Source organism: Schistocerca nitens, chromosome 9 (assembly GCF_023898315.1).
Source record: "Schistocerca nitens isolate TAMUIC-IGC-003100 chromosome 9, iqSchNite1.1, whole genome shotgun sequence".
NCBI classification, from domain to species: Eukaryota; Metazoa; Arthropoda; class Insecta; order Orthoptera; family Acrididae; genus Schistocerca; species Schistocerca nitens.
The window spans coordinates 342877924-342900622 of NC_064622.1; the positions used below are offsets into that span (position 1 = coordinate 342877924).

Here is a 22699-nt window from a genome sequence, read left to right on the forward strand (position 1 = left end):
CCAAGGCCATCTAACCTAAAAAACTGCCCAGTCCATGCCACACAACACCTGCCACCTGTGTAGCCGCCTGCTGTGTGTAGTGGACTCCTGACCTATCCAGCAGAACCCTAAACCCCACCACCCTATGGCACAAGTCGAGGAATCTGCAGCCCACACGGTTGCAGAACCGTCTCAGCCTCTGATTCAGACCCTCCACTAGGCTCTGTACCAAAGGTCCGCAGTCAGTCCAGTCGACGATGCTGCAGATGGTGAGCTCTGCTTTCATCCCGCTAGCGAGACTGGCAGTCTTCACCAAATCAGATAGCCGCCGGAAGCTAGAGAGGATTTCCTCTGATCCATAGCGACACACATCATTGGTACCGACATGAGCGACCACCTGCAGATGTGTGCACCCTGTACCCTTCACGGCATCCGGAAGGACCCTTTCCACGTCTGGAATGACTCCCTCCGGTACGTACACGGGGTGCACACTGGTTTTCTTCCCCTCTCTTGCCGCCATATCCCTAAGGAGCCCCATTACGCGCCTGACATTGGAGCTCCCAACTTGCTGCTGGCAGCTGCTTATCCAACGGCGGCAGGGAGCACCTCGAAGGTTAAGAGCCTGGACAGTTGACTGTCACTGGCAGACCATAAGGCTATGGAGCTTGTACCAAACCTGCGATGAAGAAGCATAGATCCCCAGGGAGGAAACAGCGCTCCCAGCATTTCTTTTTACTCTGCTTGGTAAAGTAATGAGCCTTAGCATGGAGACGCTTAAAAGCGAGGAGGTTAGTCTGTGGAGGATGTTGTTTAAATTGTTGCAGTGCCCGTTGGCAGTCCCGGACAGTGACTGCTACATCCTTTGTCCACCGTGATACCGGTCAACTTTGAGGGGGACCTGTGGATATGGGGACAGCAGTGCCAACAGCAAGAAAAATGGTGACAGAGATGCCTTGCACAACCACACCCAATGGAATTTGAGGGGCAGGTGTTGAAGTGCACAGCAGACATATATAAAGGCCAATTGGCCCTGCAGAATGCCCAACATGGGAGGCCTGCCTGCCTGACGGCAGCAGGGGAACAATAGGATCATCAGAAAGTGGTCACTGTCACTAAGGTCATTATGGGATGACCAACATGAGGAAGCCACGAGAGCAAGGGAGGATATTGTGAGATTGATAACAGTAAAGATGCCATCAGCGGGACTGAAGTAGGTAGGGGAACCATCGTTGTGGAGACATAAATCAAGGTCCATAATAAGTTGGTCAATTGGGAGACCCCACCCGTTGAAGTAGCACTCCCACACTGTGGATGGTGTGCACTGAAGTCCCCACAGAGGAGAAATGGGTGGGAGTTGCTGGTTTAAGGTAGACAGTTCAATGTAAGGAAGTGACCTACTTGGAGGGAGATAGACATTGCCTGAGTCAATTGCACTCTAACCACTATTGCTTCCAGGTTGGTACGTAGGGGGATCCAGTCAATAATGACATCGGAGTGAACCAAATGCAGATCCCACCAGATGCTACACCAGGGCCGGCACGGTTCCGGCAGAACATCTGATAACCAAGACATATTGGAGAGAGAGGACATCAAGGAAGTGCATTTCTTGAAAAACAAGACAGAACACAGTCTAGGAAGAGACAAGAGATTGTATGTCTGTTAAGAGATGATAGTATCCATTGCAATCCACTGGATGGCCGTGTGGTGAGAGTCCAGATTAGACATTAAGAAGCCAAAGAGGAGGTCATGTTACTCAGTCGGTGGTCGTAACCAACAAGGATGGGACGACATACATAAATAAGATGTCAGACTCAGGTTACCAGAGGGGAGATGGCACCTCTGGGAGCACCAGGGAGAGGGGAGGGGGGGGAGGCAGGGGGCAGGGGGTGTCTTGTCTTGGGACTTACATTTCTTCTCTTTCAGAGGTGGATGAGGGCAGGGTACAGAGGAAGTACAGGTGTCTGCAAGATCTGGAAACGAAAGAGAGCAGACAATCTTGAGGTGCACAGATGGTGCATCTTGTGGCCGAGTGGCGGTAGGTGTCTTCCGGCCTGAGAGACGTCAGGGAGGGGGGGGGGGTCGAGAATAGTAAGGGAGGGCAAGTTGAAGGAGCCACGGAAGGAAGAACTGGCTGCAATAGCTCGTGGCCCCATGTGCACCATGCACGAACTCACAAAAGAACTGTGAGGCCCCTGAGGAGGGGGGGGGGGGGGGGGGGGGAGGGAGGGAGAGAGAGAGGGAGAGAGAGGGAGAGAGAGGGATAGTGGACTGCTTCCTAGCATTGTATGTAGTGGTGACAGAGCATGATTCTTTACCAACGGCATTAAAGCAACCCTTCCTGGAGTTGTTTGGCTACCCCTATGCACATACCTCAATGGATGATTTGTGGCTGTTTATGACGATTACTCATCCAAAGTTCTCCTTGAAAACCTATTACACGAAAGATCATCATTGGCATGTAGATTTCTTTCATGAGCCAGAATAACTTCCTGAAATCAAAAAAAGCTTCAAAAGTTATCTGAATATATAGATTGGTGACTGGAATTCGTCTTTCTGATGATTGTGGAATAACATCGTCTTCAACAGCAAGCACCGGCCCAGAGCAGTCTTTGTTCGTACTGCGTTTGTTGAAATAGCTCCTTCAATCTGGAGTGATGGTCGTCCACAGTCTATGTTTGTATATGACACCTGGTAGCGGTCCAATGTGAGAAATAACATTACAGCTACATCCTAATAAAACAACAAATTCAAAGAGCTGTGTTCTGTCATTGACAGTCAGTCATTCTCACAAACATGTTCCTGTCGATTGGATATATTTTCCATTTAAGACTTTCAACACCACTGCTTTCGAATTCCAGAACATAGTTTTCTCTAGCTAACAATAATAAGCATTCGACAATACAAAAAAGGAAGCTCCCAAGTCAACTAGCACCTGGATAGACTTGCCACTGAGATTTCTTGACGGCCATGTGACTGGAATCTCTGGAGGATTTTCATTTGTAGCAGCCTCACTTCCATAGATGGTCACCTCACTTAGTTTTCCTGAATTTGGCAGCTAGTTGAGTCATCTGTAGCTCTATGTGGCAACAGGGAATTGTTACTGAGTGTTGGGGAGTGATCTCATCCAGGTTACGGTGATGTGCATTGTCCAACATGTCGGCTATAATCAGCTGCAATTGGCTGATGCAAAAGGAACTGTTGTCGTATTTGACATCTGGTCATCATGAACTCGTCTCCTTTCTACACAGTAGGGCACATGTCCAGGGCATGCACAGTGACAACATAATGGCATGCTGTCCTTCAAATGTCAGTTCATCTGAGGGGCATTATACTTGGTGAAGGAGTTAGTTGTATGTGCATTTGTCAGGTGCTGTGTTGCGGCATGAAGTCTGACATAGCCAAATCCATTATTCCTGGCGCTTCGTCTTGGGTTGGAGATAGGTGCTGGTGATTGATACACCTCTTCAACATTTATTTTTTACTACCGGACGTATCAGGTCAACATTCATGGCTGCTGACTCTTTCTTTCTTGATATGACAGTTGTGGTTGCATAAAATGCTGTACCTCTTCTTCCACAACCTGGCACACAAGAGAGGTAAGATAATGGTGGTCTTCCATAATTGCCATACGGACCCTTATTCAGGAGCCCATCATATCTTTTTCATCTGTCTTTTCTGTTGTATTTCGTTGATGCACTGGCACCATGTGATGAATTCATCTGTAGCTGTAACAACCTTTACTACAGTGATGACCAACATTTTACCTTACCTGGACCATACTGCGAACACACAACACTCATTTGCTTAACACTGATAATAACCAAGGAGAAAAAAAAGAAAAAAGGAGGGAAAAAAAAACGGTATGGAGCAATGAGAGAGTAGCACATGTGGAAGGAGTTTCAAGTCAAAAATATTTAATTTAAATATATCTAAAAACAAAGATGATGTGACTTACCGAACGAAAGCGCTGGCAGGTCGATAGACACACAAACAAACACAAACACACACACAAAATTCAAGCTTTCGCAACAAACTGTTGCCTCATCAGGAAAGTTATCATAACTTTACATAAATGGAATTTTGTATTCCTTTCTTTTTTTAACAATTAGGTGATAGATGCTCAATTTTTAGGCTCCACTGATAGTTGCTGTGGACCACATCCACATGTGGCCTGGAGGCTGTGGATTGGACACAGCTGTAAAGGAAGAGCTTGGTTCATTTCTTTTGCGACTCCTTTCACAAAGTGTAAGATTTTGTCAGTTTCCGTCATTTTATGATTCACAATGTGGAATAAAGCTAAAACATTCTGAATGTCAGACTGTGAGGCTGAGTCCTGTTATTCATTTGGTCTCCTGCTCAGTGGATTTGCTGCTGGTTGTTGGCAAACAGTTTTTCAGTTCACCTAGAAATATATCCCAGTTGTTGATCTTTTCTCTGTTGTTCTCAAATCACTGCTGGGCTGTGGCATCCAAGTAAATGTACACATTTGCCAAATACTTGATGCCATCCCCCCTATTATATTTGATGGCTTGGTTGAGTCCTTTTAGCCATTACATCAGGCCATGCCCAGCACCTCAGGAAAACTCTGATAAATGCCTGATGTGCAGCTGACTTACTGTTGCTTTGGAATCAATTGGTCTCCTGAATATACAGACCATGGGAACAATGTACAGCTTGTATTCTGATTCCTGTCTGTGTAGGTGACTGCTTTTACATTGCCTATTACAGCCATGTTTATATACATGTTTTGAAGTAGCTAGTGTCACCACAAAACAATGTAACACAATAGCCACAAGCAGTGTTGTAAACAACCTACAACACAGACATTTACTATGAACACCAACATACAGCCAAAACAAAAGTGACCTGGATGCAGACCGCTGCTGTTTATACTAACATCAAATAACCCAGAATATACAAACATAAAAAATTTCGAGAGCCTTCTAGAAATGATAAATACTAAACAACAAAAAACAGCTAATTGCTGAGTTTGAACTGGCAACCTGCAGCATGCCAGGCAGTGACTAACCATTACAGCACACTGTGCAGCAATATTTATATGTCATGCCTGCATTATAAAAACATGAACTATTTATAGGAGAATGGATTAACTGATAGAAGCCTATCTCACAGAAGATTAATTTTAATTTTGTAGGAACAAACAAGGCAATACCAACCATATGACTTACCTTAGAAGACACATCGAAAAAAGCCAAACCTACATTTACAGCATTTGCAGATTTGGAGAAATCTTTTGACAATGTTGACTAGACTACACTCTTTGATGTTCTGAAGATAGTAGGAATAAAGTACATTGAGTGAAATGTTATTCACAACTTGTACATAAACCAGACTGCAGTTGTAAAAGTCAAACATCTTCAATAAACTGCCAGCAACCTTTAAAAACTTGGTTTCATGTAAAGCACAGTTTAAACAAAGTCAGAAAAACTTTTTGATAGCCAACTCCTCCTACTCTAAGAATAAACATCTTAACAGGGACTGTTAGATCAGCTTACGTAAAAATTTCTATTAGATTTCAGTTCTGACAGTATTTGGTCACAACAGCCAAGATTGGGTATTTATGTGTATGATAAATTTATTAAAAGTGCATAACTATGTTTCATTCTGATACCGTATTAACCCTGTAAATATCAGTTTACTGTAATGTATTCACATATTTTGACAATCTCCTGACAAATGATCAGGAAGTGAGTATTATATTCAAATGTTCCTTTTTTTATGTTACACTTTCTGACTTGTTCCACACCAATGAAAATCATCTCATTTTTGGGTCTATAGAACAAAAATTGAATCTAATGTAAAGGACATGAAAGGGAAGCAATAGTTGTAAATGGAGTGAGGCATGGATGTAACCTATCCCTCATGTTATTCAGTACTGCAATTAAGCAAGAGGCAAAGGAACCAAGGAGAAACTTGGTAAGAGGATTCAAGCTCAAGGAGGAGGAGAAAAAAGCATTGACATTCATCGTAGACACTGAAACTGGAAGAGCAGCTAAATGGAATGGATAGTGTCTTCAAAAGAGGTTACAAAATGAACATACGCTGCAAAAGTAAACCAGCATAATGGAATGTACTCAGATTAAATTAGCCAATGTTGAGAGATTAAGAAATGAGACATTAAAAGTAGGAGATGAGTTTTGCTACTTGGGAAGAAAAATAAGTGATGAGGGCAGAAGTAGAGAAGACATAAAAATACAGACCAGCAATATAAAGAAAAGATGCTCTGCACTGCTTCGGTCGCAGGTTCGAATCCTGCCTCGGGCATGGATGTGTGTGATGTCCTTAGGTTAGTTAGGTTTAAGTAGTTCTAAGTTCTAGGGGACTAATGACCACAGATGTTAAGTCCCATAGTGCCCAGAGCCATTTGACCCATTTTTGATGCTCTGCAAATGAGAAAATTGTTAACATCAAACATTAAACTGAGTGTCGGGAAGTCCTTTCTGGAAGTATTTGTTAGGAGTGCACAGAAGTGAGATGTGGACAATAACCAGCTTAGACAAGATGAGAATATATAGTAAATTCTGAAATACAGTGCTGCAGAAGAATCCTATAGGTAAGACAGGATGCTGAATCGAATCAGGGCAATTTTTTTTTTTTTTTTTTTTTTTTTTTTTTTTTTTTTTTTTTTTTTTTTTTGCACAGCTTGACTAAACAGAAGGGATCGACCGATAGGACAAATCTTTATGCATACAGGAATCATCAATTTGGTAATGGAGGAAAGAGTGAGGCATTAAAACTGTTGTGAGAGACATGGCTCGAATGCAGTGAGGAGGCTCACATGGATGAAGATTTCAATAGTTCTGCAGAGACGAAGAGGCTTGCACATGAGAAACTAGTCACCTTCAGACACAATCCACTTTGATATTTGATATGTTGCCAATTAAATGACATGCCGACTGAACAACCCACCCATGACTGACATACAATATTTATATTGGTTGTAGATATAACAACATCATGATATGTTCGGCCATTAAAAAGTTTGGACCGATGTGTTGACAACACCTATAATTCTTACTATGGCACATAAACTTAATTTATCAACATTTGACTATGGTGAGTGGTTCATGACCAATTTTATGGCATCATGGGTCAAAGCAGACAGCTGGTTTTGATAGGTTTAATATTTCTCTTTAACACACAGAATTGTAGTTCTTGATGAAGAAGAAAGAAAGCATGGAAAACTGATATTCTGTAGACTAAGAAACAAATGTTTTTTCTAATTGTAGTTAATGCAGTTATGGGCTAGAGTTTGATAGTGGCCCTACCTCGCATTCTTGGTTGTGATGACAAACTGATATATAGCATTATCCAAAGTCTAGCATAGGTCAGAAGGTATTTCATAACCTGGTAGTAATTTGCTGAATACAACAAATGTGAATGTGAAATAAAAGCTATGGTGACACATTTATCTGCAGTGTTGCCTGATTGTATACATTCATGTCATATTCAACACACTTCTTCCTATAAAAACTTAACTACAAGGTAAATTCAGAATATTTTGGTGCTTCTCACAGACGAACTGATATACTACACACAAACTTAGAGAGAGAGAGAGAGAGAGAGAGAGAGAGAGAGAGAGAGAGAGAGAGATATGTCTTTTAACATACAAGGGTTTAAAAGCTCTGTAGCTTTGCATTACTCCCATCTATCTAAAAAACAATGAACCCAACAGCAATAAAATTTGACAGATACACAGGCTATCAGGCAACAAGAGAACAAGCAATTTCAGCTTCATAGACATTTTGCCACAGCAAAACATCACATTTTAGCACTCTTGACTTAGGATGCTCCTACTTACCAAGTATTAAAATTTGACAAAAAGTTTGTAAATCCTCGTTAGGTTGTTTAGCAAACTTGTAGACTTACACTAAATCTGAAATGGATCAGTGAGAACTCATGGACTAGTTGACATGGAATCAGCCAGGAAGAAAGGAAGATTAGAGTTTAACATATCATCAAAAACGAGGTCATTAGAGACAGTGAACATTCTTGGATTATGAAAGGATGGGGAAGAAAATAAATGTACTCCTTTCAAAGGAACCATCCTGGAATTTGCCTGGGGCACTTTAGGGCAATCACGGAAAACTTAAATCTGGTGACTGGACAGGGATTTGAAATGTTGTCATCCTCCAGAGTGTGACTCCATTGTACTAACCAATGTGCAGCTTCGCTCAGTTGAAGCCAGTAGTACAGTAAATACGCTAATTTTGTACACTACAAATGAGATGTAGTATGAATGAAGATGTATCTACGAAATATATGGCGTTATCAAGGGGTGTTATTGTAGAGTATGGTAAACTTCGCCACCTGGCCGACATTTTACTCCGTGCGTAAGTGACTGAGTATTATTATCACAGTGTCACTCACTCTTTTCTTACAGTTGGGAAGATGGTCCATATACCAGGAGATGCAGAAGCATCAATCAGATATTCAGTTCCTAGTATGCGTTATGCCCATTCTCTTTCATCTCTTCAGGTAGTTGCTGTAGATGAACTCGCTTTGGTTAAAGTAAAGAATAGGGCCCCACTAAAATCTTGATTTTTTCCCCTAACATCTTACTGCAATAACATAAGACGCATGCAAGGATATCAAACTATTTTCGTCAGGTGTTTTTTAATGATGTCATCAATTTTCCAATCCACTGCCTGTTAGAAATGCAATTAAGTATTCGACAAAATTTGCCATGTGTTATTTTACTCTATACAAAAATACATGTCTTTAGAATAATTACAAACACCTATTACTCAACATCATTACTCTTGGATTTCATTTAGGCAGTTTTGCTGTAGTTCTTCCATTAAGCGCAATTGTGCTCTCACTGCGATTTGTATTGTTAATCACGCGTGTGTGACCAATAACCACCCCCAAGAGATAATTTTATGTTATTGTATGCAACTGAATTTTGTTTCTCACCTGCATGTCGTTCTCGATGTACTTTTTTCTTATCCAACGCCGATTGTTCTGTTTCCATTTCGAATTACAGCAAGAAAAGTCTTCTAGCTAAATACAGGTGGCACACGTTAGTTACTACTGTGTCATTACTAACTGTCAACACGGACACTACTCACAAACAACAACAACACAACCACGTGAGCATTGGTCTCCACGCTTCTAACGCCATATTTGTTACACACTCCAAAGATGTACAAACACAACAAACCCGAGCGGCTCCACAATTTGCTGTCCCCAGACGTAAGTCGTTTACACTGCGATTTGTATAGGCACATGTATGAGATACATGTATATGCGACTTTGCGACATGTATCGCGACTTCTATGAGTTGACAAGTATCAACTTCATACATGTATGAGCGTACGTTTACACTGATTGATTTGTATCACTGTGCGATGGCTTCCGACGACGATTTGGAAGATTTCACATTTTTATGTGCTGGTACACTTGCTCTTTTGGAAGATGATAGGAAGAAAAGGCGGAGGAAGCGAAGATGGTGGCAGAGAGAGTTTCTTCGCAAACGCTCTACTCACGGAGCTTACGCAATGCTCGTTCAGGAATTAACGCTAGAGGATGGCGCATATTTTAGAAATTATGTTAGGATGAGTATGAAGGATTTCCGCGGTTTGTTATCTCTTGTTGCTCCTCTTGTGTCCAAAACCAACACAAACTTTCGGGAAGCGATTCCACCAGAGGATCAGTTGCCAGTAACACTCCTTTTTTTGGCCACTGGGGATTCCTTTTCGACGTTAATGTATCTGCATAGAATATCAAAAAGTGCAATATGCAACATTATTCTTCGTGTTTGTGAGGCCATTGTGCAAGTTTTATCCCAAGAAGTGAAGGTAAAAGTTTTATATATATCAGAGTATGTAATATATTATATAATTTTTTCATGCATCTGGCACGTATATCAGTTTTTTGCTATTATTCCGGCAGCCTCACGTGATAATGTTGACAACGGATGCTAATGCCGACAATCGTGTGTGAGACGTTGGCATTAGCAATCGCGCGACAATGCAAATGTTTTGTCATGAAATCTTCGTTTTACGAGGGCAATTACTTTTAACGAGCGGACGAGGGTACACACAAGTAACTGTCAACCAGGAACAGCAACACAAATTTTCTACCGCGCCGTTGATGTTGCCAACATAACCACGTGAGGCTGCTGGAATAGGAATTCACATTTTAACGGCACATACATTTTGCAGCATAAATTTCTCAAATTTTGCTGAAATGGGTTAGCTTTTAGTTCTTTGGAACGACTGACATGCTTCACTCAGTAATACAATATCACAATTTCTGAGGACACTTTCTGCACAGTAAACATATCCAACAACATTAATTTGTATTTAGTTTTATTAAGTAGTACTTGACAGCACATGACATGCATATTTCAACATTTATACATGTTTTTAAGGAATCCATATATTATGTTGCATTTGCATCTATTAGTTCATCGTTTGCCTCCTGCAAACATCTGTATATTCCGTTCTCAAGTCTTGCCATAATTCTAGTATGGCCATTTTCATAAAGAAATCTGAGCTTATTGGCGACAAAGTCACCCAAGTGGGTAAACTGATCCCTTTTTCTGCCTGCTAAATTGTCGCCAACTTTTCTTAAGGTCTGTAAAAGACCTCGGTCTTCATCCAGGTCTCTCCTGGCTCTCTTCAGTGCACTTGATCTACCACTTCCACTCGGACTTGGAGTGGTACAGGGTGACACGGTTGCAGATCCACTTTCATGTGGAGGCACAGAGATGACTGGAGTGGTTTCCACTTCCACAATGTCTTGTGGGGGCGTGGCAGATGTCAGCTCCTCCATTTCTGTTACATCGAAAGGGAAACTAATGCTTCCTTCTCCTTCACCATCTCCTTCTGTGGCTGGGGCTTCCATGACCTTTAAAATACATAAGACATTTATAAGACAAAGTGAGCTATATGTTATACATACATTTAATCAAAGCATCTTAATGTATTGAGAATTTTTTGAGTGTCCATGCGTAAATTAAATTAAAAAAGTAACAATTTTCTTTCCACCTTCCTGCTACTGCAGAGGAATGGCTGAAAATTGCCAAAGAATATGAAGAAAAATGGAATTTCCCCAGGTGTTTGGGAGCTATAGATGGGAGACACATTGACATTGTGGCACCACCCAACAGCGGAACAGTTTATTTTAATTATAAAGAGCGCTTCAGCATTGTTTTGCTAGCAATTGCTGATGCTAATTATAGAATAATTTACGCTGATGTTGGCATGCAGGGGAGAATTTCAGATGGTGGTGTCCTTAAAGACACCACATTTTACAAAATGTTAGAAACCAAAACTTTAAATAAACCACCATCAACTCCTCTTCCTGGTAGGAGCAAGCCTGTTCCATATGTTTTCGTCGCTGACGAAGCCTTTGGCCTAGAGGAAAATATTGTGAAACCATTTCCAGGTCTGCATGAAAAAACTGGCTGAAGAACTTCATTGCTGAATGACAACAGAAGAGAATATGCTGAATACTTCTGCAGTATTCAGGGCTCCATCCCATGGCAGTATGGAAAATAAGTTCCACATCATTGTTAAATGATGACATGAAGTAATATGCTCTATTCTTCAGCAGTATTCACGACTTCAAACCATAGCAGTATGGAGAATCATGTTTTTCAGTGAAATTGTAAATATTCACATTATGTAAAGCATTAGCACGAAAAACTGGGGACTAGTGCAGCAGGGGATACAACCCGTCGGCTTTGAACAATGACGTCACAAGTCGCCAGAGAGCATGTATTACAGAGATGAAAGAGCTGAGGAGAATGTTGAGAAACAAAGGAATGCGAGAGAGATAAACATTGATCTTGTCAAAAGCATAAGTGTTTTTTGACTTAAAAAAAATCTCACGAGATAGAATAAACTGATCCTACTTTATTAAGCAGCTCCCTTCAGTACCTAATAACTGTTTTTTGCCTTGTTAAAAAAAAAATCTCACGAGATAGAATAAACTGATCCTACTTTATTAAGCAACATCTTGTCAAAAGCCGAGAAGCGATTGTTCTTAATGTTCTAGCTCCCTTCAGTACGTAATAAGTGTTTTTTGACTTTTTTAAAAAAAATCTCACGAGATAGAATAAACTGATCCTACTTTATCAAGCAGCTCCCTTCAGTACCTAATAACTGTTTTTTGCCTTGTTAAAAAAAAATCTCACGAGATAGAATAAACTGATCCTACTTTATTAAGCAATATCTTGTCAAAAGCCGAGAAGCGATTCTTCTTAGTGTTCTAGCTCCCTTCAGTACGTAATAAGAGTTTTTTGGCTTTTTTTTTTAAATCTCACGAGATAGAATAAACTGATCCTACTTTATTAAGCAATAGTGTTTTTTGGCTTTTTTTAAAAAAAATCACACGAGATAGAATAAACTGGTCCTACTTTATTAAGCAATATCTTGTCAGAAGCCGAGAAGCGATTCTTCGTAGTGTTGTAGCTGCCTCCAGTAGCTGATAAGTGTTTTTTGGCTTTAAAAAAAAAATCTCACGAGATAGAATAAACTGATCCTACTTTATTAAGCAATCAGTAAAAACACGAAATGGAAAGATAACAGCAAAAGCTGTTATGTTTTAGTTTAGTTTTTTTTATTGATTGCTGAATAAAGTAGGATCAGTTTATTCTATCTCGTGAGATTTTTTTAAAAAAAAAGCCAAAAAACACAATCCACATTACCTCAATATCATTACGAAAAATATTAAGTACCGGACGAATAAAAAACAAACAATTAAGTTAATTAAATCACACATTTAATGATGCACCGAATATCAAGCGATCGCTTTTAGATTAACATTAAATTATTTTAATGATAGTGCTTATTAGAACACAGAACTGCTTTATTATCTATGCCTCGAAGTGAAGACATTACGATCTATGACTAAGGAATGACGTAATTGTTCAAAGCCGACGGGTTGTATCCCCTGCTGCACTAGACCCAAAAACTGTTGCCAAATATATGATTAATAAAATAATATAACAAATTTATTTACTGGTACTACTTCATGTGTGCTTCTATGAGAGAGTGGTTTGTAATTGTCTCTTATGAACTGAATACTTTCAAAAGCATACCATGAAGAGTGGTACACATTGCTGCTCTTCCTTTTCGCTAACTCGCGACTATATTGGCTTTTTAAATTATGCCACTTGTCCTCACATTCCTTCCTTGACACGTCAAATGCCTTGGCAATTTCCTCCCACTCGTCGTACCTTTTCTGAGTGTTCTTATAGTCTCCTAGTTTCACATCCCATATACAGGGATGCCTGCGCACTGCCTCTATAAAATGCAGTGTATTTTGTTTTGACCAAGAAGTCATGGTAAATTTTAAAGTATTACATGCGAGCACAACACACGACACAATACGCAAATAACTACACAACAAACGACAGTCGGCACCTCCAAAACTCAAACAGCCGCCAAAGAGCCTGGTACTACGCATGCGCTAAGCGTCAAAATAAGCGGCAGGCGACAAGACGACAGGAAATGATAGTACTGCGCATGCGCGAGTTCTTAAAATGTCGCTCATATACATGTCGCGTATATGGCCAAAAAGCGATATACAAAATGTATACTTGACATGTATGAGCTCGAGGGTCCGCATACAAGTTCCGTGAATTTTTGTATGAGGTGATGTATCGCGACATGTCATGTCGCTCACACATGTCGCGATACATGTATCCCAGTGTAAACGTACACAGTCGCGACACTTCGCCTCGATTTTGTTGCCTATATCGCCAGCACCGCCCCAAGCGGCCAGTAATTTAAACTGTGAATTCGGCGCGATCGTGAAAGCGAATAGTGGTTGTTTATTTTTATTTCTACAATGGTTTTTACAAGCGGGAGCGTTTGTAGCGCAATAAATTGCAGCAACACAGGAAGAAGACGCCACAGCTGTCTTTTTTAGGTTTCCTAAGGATCCCAAGAGGGATATACCATCATGTTAGTAAACTGTATCGTCAGGATTCACTTGCAAACTACTTGTGTATTAATGTTTCGTTTTAGGAGCAGAAAATAGCTGTTAATAGCAGATGAGAAGACCTTATGAAAAAAGACCCAGTTAACCTGTATAATAATATTAGGTTCTTTTCGCTACATTTCGAATAAAACCATTTCATGAACGCAGACAATAATAAACTCGTGTATAGTGCAGTACCCACACTGTTTGGCATTCCAAATAAGCCACCTTAACTGACGATGAAGATGAAACTGTCACAAAGATTCGACAATCCATCTAAAGCTGTAAAACGGTCCTACGACACAGAAGCAGCCACTTCAGCTCTCCATGTATCAGTGCCAGATTCGTGTGAATCGTCAACACAGACCTACTTTGACGAAAAAGTGGTTAGATGAAGTGCAGTTATTCGTGTCTTACAAAAGCCTATTGTTTGGTATGTATTTCATTCACTTCTCTTGTTAGTCACTTAATTTTCCTTGCTTCCTTCGTGTGATTACATTATTTTGTTATCACCTTGTTCACTGACAGATTGTTTGAAAATTATTGAAATATATGGTTTTGCGTGAAATGTATTGTAATCAGTTCATTATAATATTTTCAACATATTTCACCCCCCCTATTTGGCAGTTGCTTATCCCACTTAGAATAATATAAAGATGATGGGCGTACTTGTGGCAACAGGCGATGTCGGTACCCGTTTGAATTACCGCGATTGACGGTTTAACATCTGCGTGTACTTGTAGGCTGAATAAGAGAAGTAGGCTTGCCTCAGCTTGATGCAGTAATTTATTAACGAAACCCTGCGGTCGGAACAGACAATAATACACTGCAACCGATAACTCGTGCGAAGGCGTGAGAAAAGTTCAGTACGGTAAATTATTCCGTATCTAACACACTTTGATTCACGCTTTCGCCAGGAGTAGAACATGAAACAGAAATCAACAATCAAAGAATAAAACACAGAAGAAATGTTGCTTGTGTATAGCGCCTCTGGCGTCCAGCGGGAAAGTTTCGCAGCACTGTACTTTCAAACACCCGAGCATGTCACGGAGCTGGACGATGACAGAATACGCCAATCAGCCCCCATGGTGGAAGCGGAGCGTCATTCCAAATAGCTTGTTGAGAAATTGACACGTAGTCCGTATCTTGAGGTGCGTGGTGGTGGGTCAACTGCGGCCCCCAGCTGCATATGTGTCGGCAACGATGACAGAATGCGCCACAGGCGACAATGACAAACACAGTAGGCCTGCAGAACGATAAATGAGCTGTCGATCGCTTTTGCATGTAGAGGTCCATGTCTGTGCTTCTTACGTGTGAATCTGTGTGTTTATATTCTTTTGATATCAACGAGGTAAGCTGCAATTTTTCCAACGTCACAAATGTTTCTTCACGAATGCGTTGAGCTTGCCACTCGATTTATGGTTTTTGTCCATACTTGCGCTTATTTTAGAATCATTATTAGAAACATATATGCCTTCTGATACTATACAAACCCTTGGAGGCAAGAAAATAACACAATTGTTTTGTAAATTACATAGGATATGGATGCAAAACAAACATTATGCTTACGACGCGTCTGATGTTCACCACACTCGCTGCTTGGAGCGCTAGTGTCGCTCCATCTGTCAAACGGTAACAACTTTTACAGCAGTGAGTGTCGCCACTGTTATGTTAGACTGTCGTATAACATAACAGTCGTGACACTACGCCTCGTTTTTGTTGCCTTCTGCGCCAGCAGCGCGCCAAGCGGCCAGTAAGTTAAACTGTTGAGTTCAGCACGATCGTGAAAGCGAAAGCGCAGTAGTTGTTTATTTTGGTTTGGACTGTGTATTTACAAATTGAAACGCAGCGTAGCGCAATAAATTGCAGCAACAACAAGAAGAAGATACCACATCTGTCTTTTTTTTTTTCAGGAATCCTAAGGACTCTGAGAGGAATATAACAGCATGTTACTAAACTTTGCCGTCAGGATTCGCTTGCAAACTACATGTATATTGGTGATTAATGTTTCCTTCTATGAGCAGAAAATGGATAGTGAATAGCAGATGAGAACATCTCGTGAAAAAGACCCTATTTACCTTTATAATAATGTTAAGTTTTGTCCACTACACGTCGAACAAAACCAGTTCATGAATGCAGACGATAATAAACTCGTGTGGAATGCAGTTAACCACATTGTTTGGCATTCCAGATAAGCCACTTCAACTGACGCTGAAGAGAAAAATGCCACAGAGGTTCGACAATCCGTCTAAAGCTATAAAACACTTCTATGGCACTGAAGCAGCCAGTTCAATTCTCCATATATCAGTGCCAGATTCATCTGAATCGTCAACACAGACCTGCTTCGACGATCAAGTGGTAAAATTAAGTGCAATTATTCATGTCTAGAAAAAGTGCATGGAATGCCAGAATGTGCTAATCGCTAGACTTTATGCAAAACTGTTACAGACAGCAAAGGAAAATATCAGAGGTATCAAGTGAAGAAGGACAGACAAATTTTGAAGACTATAGGATCCCTATATTTAAAAAAAAATATGCCCTTGACTTGTTGTTAAGCCAGATAAACATGCCATCTGCAAGATGGAAAGACAAAAATAAGCTGCTTGCTCTAATTTTATTATATTACAGCACTCAGACATACAGGTTTTGTCAAAATATTTTATGTTTCCATCAGTGCATACATTACAGAGGTATGTGGAAGATATACAAATAAAATAGAGGATAAGTGACAATATGTTCCACCTTTCAAAGCAGAGGGTACAGCTTTTCTCCGATATTGATAAACTAGTGCATATGTCATTGGATGAAAAGTCTCTAATGGCAAATTTAACATATGACAGCACTTCTGAGAATGTTATTGTTTGGAGGACTTGAGATTTACACTAGCAGTATGTTTCTCCCACTATTTGGCACTTGCTTGTCCCACTTAGAATAATATAAAGATGAACATCGTACGTGTGGCAACAGGCGACACTGACTAAAACACAGTAGAACTATGGAACGACAAATGCGGCGTCTCTGCTTCTTATGTGTGAATCCATGTGTTTATATTCCGTTGATATCAACTTGCTAAGCTGCAGTTCTATCCAACGTCACAAATGTTTCTCCACGAATGTGTTGTAACTTGCCACTGATTTCATGATTTTTATCCCTACTTGCTCTTGTTTTAGAATCATTTTTAGAAACATCTATGTCTTCTGATTTTACACAAAGTAATGGAGGCAAAAAAATAATTCAAGTATTTCATAAACCACGTATGAAAACAAACATCATGCTTACGACACATCTGAAGTTCTCCTTCAGTGTCGCTCCATCTATCAAACGGTAACTAAAATTACAGTCGCGACTGTTATGTTAGACTGTGATATCATCCCAAGAGTCGTTATGTGGATATATTGAGAAGAGACTCACCAGTGGTTCTGCTCCAGTTAGCTCATTGTTCTGCTCTACACAAAGACCCAAACGTAATACAGTTTGGTTTCAGTGACCTCAGTACTAATTTAGTATCGAGCTCACTGCTTCGTTTTCACCGTACATTGGCTTGTGCATTCTGTCAAAGTTTCCCATATATTAATAGCTTGGGAACGAACAAGCCAGAACACATATATTAAAGTGATGCTATTCGATAACATGTGAAAACTACAAGATTGAGTGGCGCCACTTTGTGCTTTGCCACCAAAAATTATAACTTTGTGATGCCACTAGCCTTCCCCAAACACCGATAGAGCCTTTCAGTGGCCAGCTCTATTTCAAATTCAAATTATTTGTATGTAGACTACTGTGGTGCTGTCTGTGTACTGGTCTATAATAGTAGAACAGATAATATTAGAATAGATTAGATGCAGTTTCGTCCATAGACTCAAAAATGAGATGTTTCTCGTGGGTGTGGAACATGTCAGAAAGTATACCACACAAACATAAAACATTTGAATATAATACTCACTTCCAGATCATTTGTCTGGAAATAATCAAATCATTTGAATACTTTACAGTAAACTGGAACTGCTACTATTTAATGGATTAATACACTGTCAGAATGGAACATAGTTATGCACTTTTAATAAATTTGTCATACACAAAAATACGTAATCTTGACCGTTGTGACCAAAAGCTGTCAAAACTGAAATCTAACAGACATTTTTGCTTAATCCAGTCTAACAGTCCCTGTTAAGATATTCATCTATAGAGTAGAACAAGTTGCCTACCAAAATGTCTTTCAAACTCGGTTTAAACTGTGCGTCATCTGAAACCAAGATTTTAATTGTCACTGGCAATTTATTGAAATTGTATGTTCCTGAATATTGGGCCACTTTTGGACCAAAGAATGTGATTTTAGGTCTTTATGTAGATTGTTCTTATTCCTAGTATTGACACTATGTGTTTAGCTGTTGCTTGGAAATAGAGACATATTATTTGCAACCAATTTCAATCTTGTTGTTGTTGTGGTCTTCAGTACTGAGAGTGGTTTGATGCAGCACTCCATGCTACTCTATCCTGTGCAAGCTGCTTCATCTCCCAGTACATACAGCAGCCTACATCCTTCTGAATCTGCTGTGTTCATCTCTTGGTCTCCCTCTACGATTTTTACCCTCCACACTGCCCTCCAATAACAAATTGGTGATCCCTTGATGCCTCAAAACATGTCCTACCAACCGATCCCTTCTCCTAGTCAAGTTGTGCCACAAACTCCTCTTCTTCCCAATTCTATTCAATACCTCCTCATTAGTTATGTGATGTACCCATCTAATCTTCAGCATTCTTCTGTAGCACCACATTTCGAAAGCTTCTATTCTCTTCTTGTACAAACTATTTATCATCCATGTTTCACTTCCATACATGGCTACACTCCATACAAATACTTTCAGAAACGACTTCCTGAGACTTAAATCTATATTCGATGTTAACAAATTTCTCTTCTTCAGAAACACTTTCCTTGCCATTGCCATATCCTCTCTACTTCGACCATCATCAGTTTGAATATACTGAGAAGCGTTGGTTAGAATACCCTATTGCTTGAACAGTTTTCTACATTATGTTCTTGAATTTTCATCACAAATGAGTCTTATTTTTCTCTTGCTTTGATGAGTTACACAAAAACGATATCCCATGTGACATAATAGAATGAAAGTAAGCAAAGAATGTAAGTTTTTTTATTTTAATCTCCTATATCTGACATGATTTGCATTGCAAATATAGACTTGTCCAGGTGCTTCAGCAGTTCTATGTTATGTACTTACCAACTGAATTTATTATCGAGTTGTAATCCCAGAAATTTAACACTGTCGACCTCTTCTATTTGCATGTCATTGTATTTCATACACATACTGGATGGAAATCTCTTACAGGTTCTGAACTGCATATAGTGGATGTTCCAAAGTTTAATGAGCATAAAGTAGCTTTAACCATAAATTAATGTTGGTGAAATTGTCTTGCAGTTGTGTTGCCTTGGCACCAGATCACAAGTATTGTACTTTTTCAAAGGTGCAATTTCTCTTCCATTGCTTGTTTCCACTTTGATGACTCTAGTATTTTTTTTGTACTTCTTTATTCGTCCTGTAAATCGTTATTTAGTATACAGTTTGTACAAATGTTGTAGGAAAAGCCCAGTTCGATATAGTACATACAAGTTTATACATGCTGTGATTTTGATACTGAATATCGAAACAATTATAAAACAATAAGATGACTGAAAAAATAGTATGGTTAAGAATATGTAATCACTATATGTTCTTTATTACACTATATGTTCCAAAAAATCAGAAACAGAACAGAAGCAGTGGTCAAGCAGGTATTCATTCAGTTTCAACTTAAACTTATGTAGCTTTTGTGTCTGTTTTCAATAGGCATAATGCAAGTACTAAACACTCCTCCCCTACCAATTTTTGCAATTACTGTATTGAGATGCAGGTAATGCACTGCCCAGTACCATGAGAGTGTAAATCACTGTTATTCTTGACGATATTATCTTCTTATAAGATGCTTAATTTTATGAATATTAGCGTTTTGTAGATGTATAAATAAGGAAAGGAAAGTATATTGAGACTTTTAAATATTGGTTTACAGGAGTCTCTGTATTTAGCATGTGATATTATTCCTACAACATTTTTTTGCAGCCCAAATGTTTTTCTGCTACTCATGGAGTTCCCCAAAAGATAATCTCACACATCAGTAATGAATGGATTCTGTCATGCTACATAGTGACCACTGATGCATGAGTCGCATTTTGTGAGAGGATTCTTACAACATATGTTAGTGTATTTAACTTTTTATGTATATTATTCATGTGTGTCTTCCATTTCAAGTTCTCTTGAATACGTATACCTAAAGATTTTGTCACACTCATGTTTGAGACAGTTTTTCTGTCAAAATTAAAAGAAGGTGTTGCATGGTGAAGTTTCTGTAAAGTGTGCAAGTTACCTGTGCTTCAGTTGCTTCTTCAAAAGCTTGAGGTTGAAAGGTAATGGCAGAACAAGCTATACCTTGGTTCTCGTAGATTACATCAATCTCTCAGATTCAGTCTTTCATTTTCTTTGACTTTTTCAATAGCATTGTTCTCTGGAGATTCCACTTGAACCGCTTCTGCAGCATGACCCCCAGATAAAATTCAGCATACCTTTGTTCCAGGTTTAAGCCACTAGTTTCTCCCACACTGAAAGAGACATTCAGGAAATTGTAATTTTCTATGATTCAACATTGTAGATGCGATAATTGGTACTACATTCTTCAATTTACTATCTCATTTTGATCGAAACTGATTAGGAATGTGTACATATGCAGCTGATCTAACTTCCTCATGTGTCCTGAAGAAACAGGTTTTCCAAACAATTTTTCATATGGCATAACATTATTGTTTGTTTTATGTGATTGTCACTTTAAGATGTTCCTGTGTATGCCCAAAATTCGTGATACAAGGCTGTAGTCAGCGAGAAAATAGTCAACAACAATGGAACTGTTTTCCCACTTAGTTCAGTCATTCTGCAGTGGGGTATAGGGAGTTGTTTTCTCATGTATTATTCTATTTTGCTTGAAATAATCTACCAATTGCTTATTTATGAATTTGGTCCTACTGTCACTTCTCAGAACTGTGATTTTGTCTCCAGTTTGTCTTTCAATCAGTCTCTGAAATTCCAATATCATGGGGAAATTATCATGTTTGCTTTTAAGGAAATACACAAATCTGTATAAAATGCAGTTATCCTTGAAAATTATATACAAATGTGCAACTTTAAGAGATGTTTTTCTCGCCCATTCACTCAAATCTGCATGAATAAATTCACAAGAAACTTTGACTGCTGATTAAATTTGAATTAAATGATTTTCTCTTGATCTTGCCACACTGATATGATTTGCAAGAAAGATCTCCATCTTTCTTTGCTTGTAATTAGGAATTAATTTCATATCAGTCATGTTGTTCAGATCTTTGCAATGGATGTGTCTTCATGCCAGATCATTGTGAAATTCAAGGAAGTAGTATAGCCTGAAGTACAGCTGACATTTAAATAACATTTGATGATGCTGATTGGCATACTCAATTCCTGTTGTAACTAGGCCCGAACTGCAAACTACCATTGTCTAGTCCTCAAAAATAGCATTTATTCCCCTTTATGTGACTACTCCCACAGAAAACAAATTTTTCTTTAGCTTAGGAATATACAATGTCTTTTCCAAAAATGTGAACATGCCGTTTTCCCTCAACTAACGTCAGTACTTCAGTGGATTTATTGACTTCTGCCTTAAAAATTGAATTGTATCCAGTTTGAACAAAGGCATCATCAGATTGAGTTGTAATAAAAGTGTTGAACCAATCATTCCATGATGTCATATGTTTTGACAAAGCACTAAAAACTAACAAAATATTTTCGCAACCTGGAGCAAAAAACATCTGCTTGCTCTAGTCATAAAGCATAGTGCTCGTAAGCATTACCCTTCATATCGAGCCTTGCTATACATTTTTTCCCCTAAGATTTGAAATGTCCCATTTTGTAACTGTAATAACATTCAACATATCTTCTGCTGATTGTATCAGATACAATGTTATTCTTTAAATTGAACCTAAGTGTTTTGTTGACATTAACTGCTACAAAGGACGTGTGTTCCTCTTTCAATAAACTTGAAGTCAAATTTTAACCATGTTAGATGTTTCGAGATTTCCGCTGGGATCGATTGACTGATTTGTCTTTATAGAACACAGTTCAAATCAAGACATGACCAAAGTACAGTAAGTGAGGACACACACTTTGAAATATCAGCTATTGAATGGACAGGGCTTGATATCACCAAGAAATTAATCATTTTGTGTGTGTGGACACTTTTTTCAATAAATTAACAGAAGTTCTTGATAAAGTCTCAAGTACAAAGGTCAACATAATTCACTGTGGGGACATTAACATCAACAGTAATATCATAAATGACTCCAGCAGCACTTTCATAAACATCCTTCAAAGTTTTGGCATGTCCCTACAGTGACAAAGCAGTAATTGACCATGTGGCCACAAATATGGACAGGTAAAAATGTGATGTAGCTATAAAATATCTCGGACTATCAGACCATCTCTGTCGAATAACAACAGTAAAATGAGGCATTGAATCATTCCCTAAGTTACAAGCCTAGAAATCAAAATAAAAGATTTTTCAAAAGGACTTGAAAAACAAAGCTGGGATGAAGTTTATAATGAAATCAATGTGAATATGAAATTCTCTAAATTCTCCACATTGTTTAAATTAAACTTTGAAAAGGCATTTCCTAAGTATGCATGTCTCTATC

At 39.1% G+C, this 22699-nt stretch overlaps 1 protein-coding gene across 1 annotated transcript in view; it reads right to left on the reverse strand.

Annotated features, from left to right (window-relative positions):
• The window catches only part of LOC126203315 (ribosome biogenesis protein BMS1 homolog), a 120351-nt gene extending 111197 nt beyond the window's left edge, over nucleotides 1-9154 (reverse strand). The window contains exon 1 of the mRNA XM_049937581.1: nucleotides 8917-9154. Within this exon, the coding sequence (XP_049793538.1) occupies nucleotides 8917-8974 (58 nt within the window). The 5' untranslated portion in view covers nucleotides 8975-9154. The remainder of the gene's footprint in view (nucleotides 1-8916) is intronic.
• Nucleotides 9155-22699: the final 13545 nt, after the last annotated feature.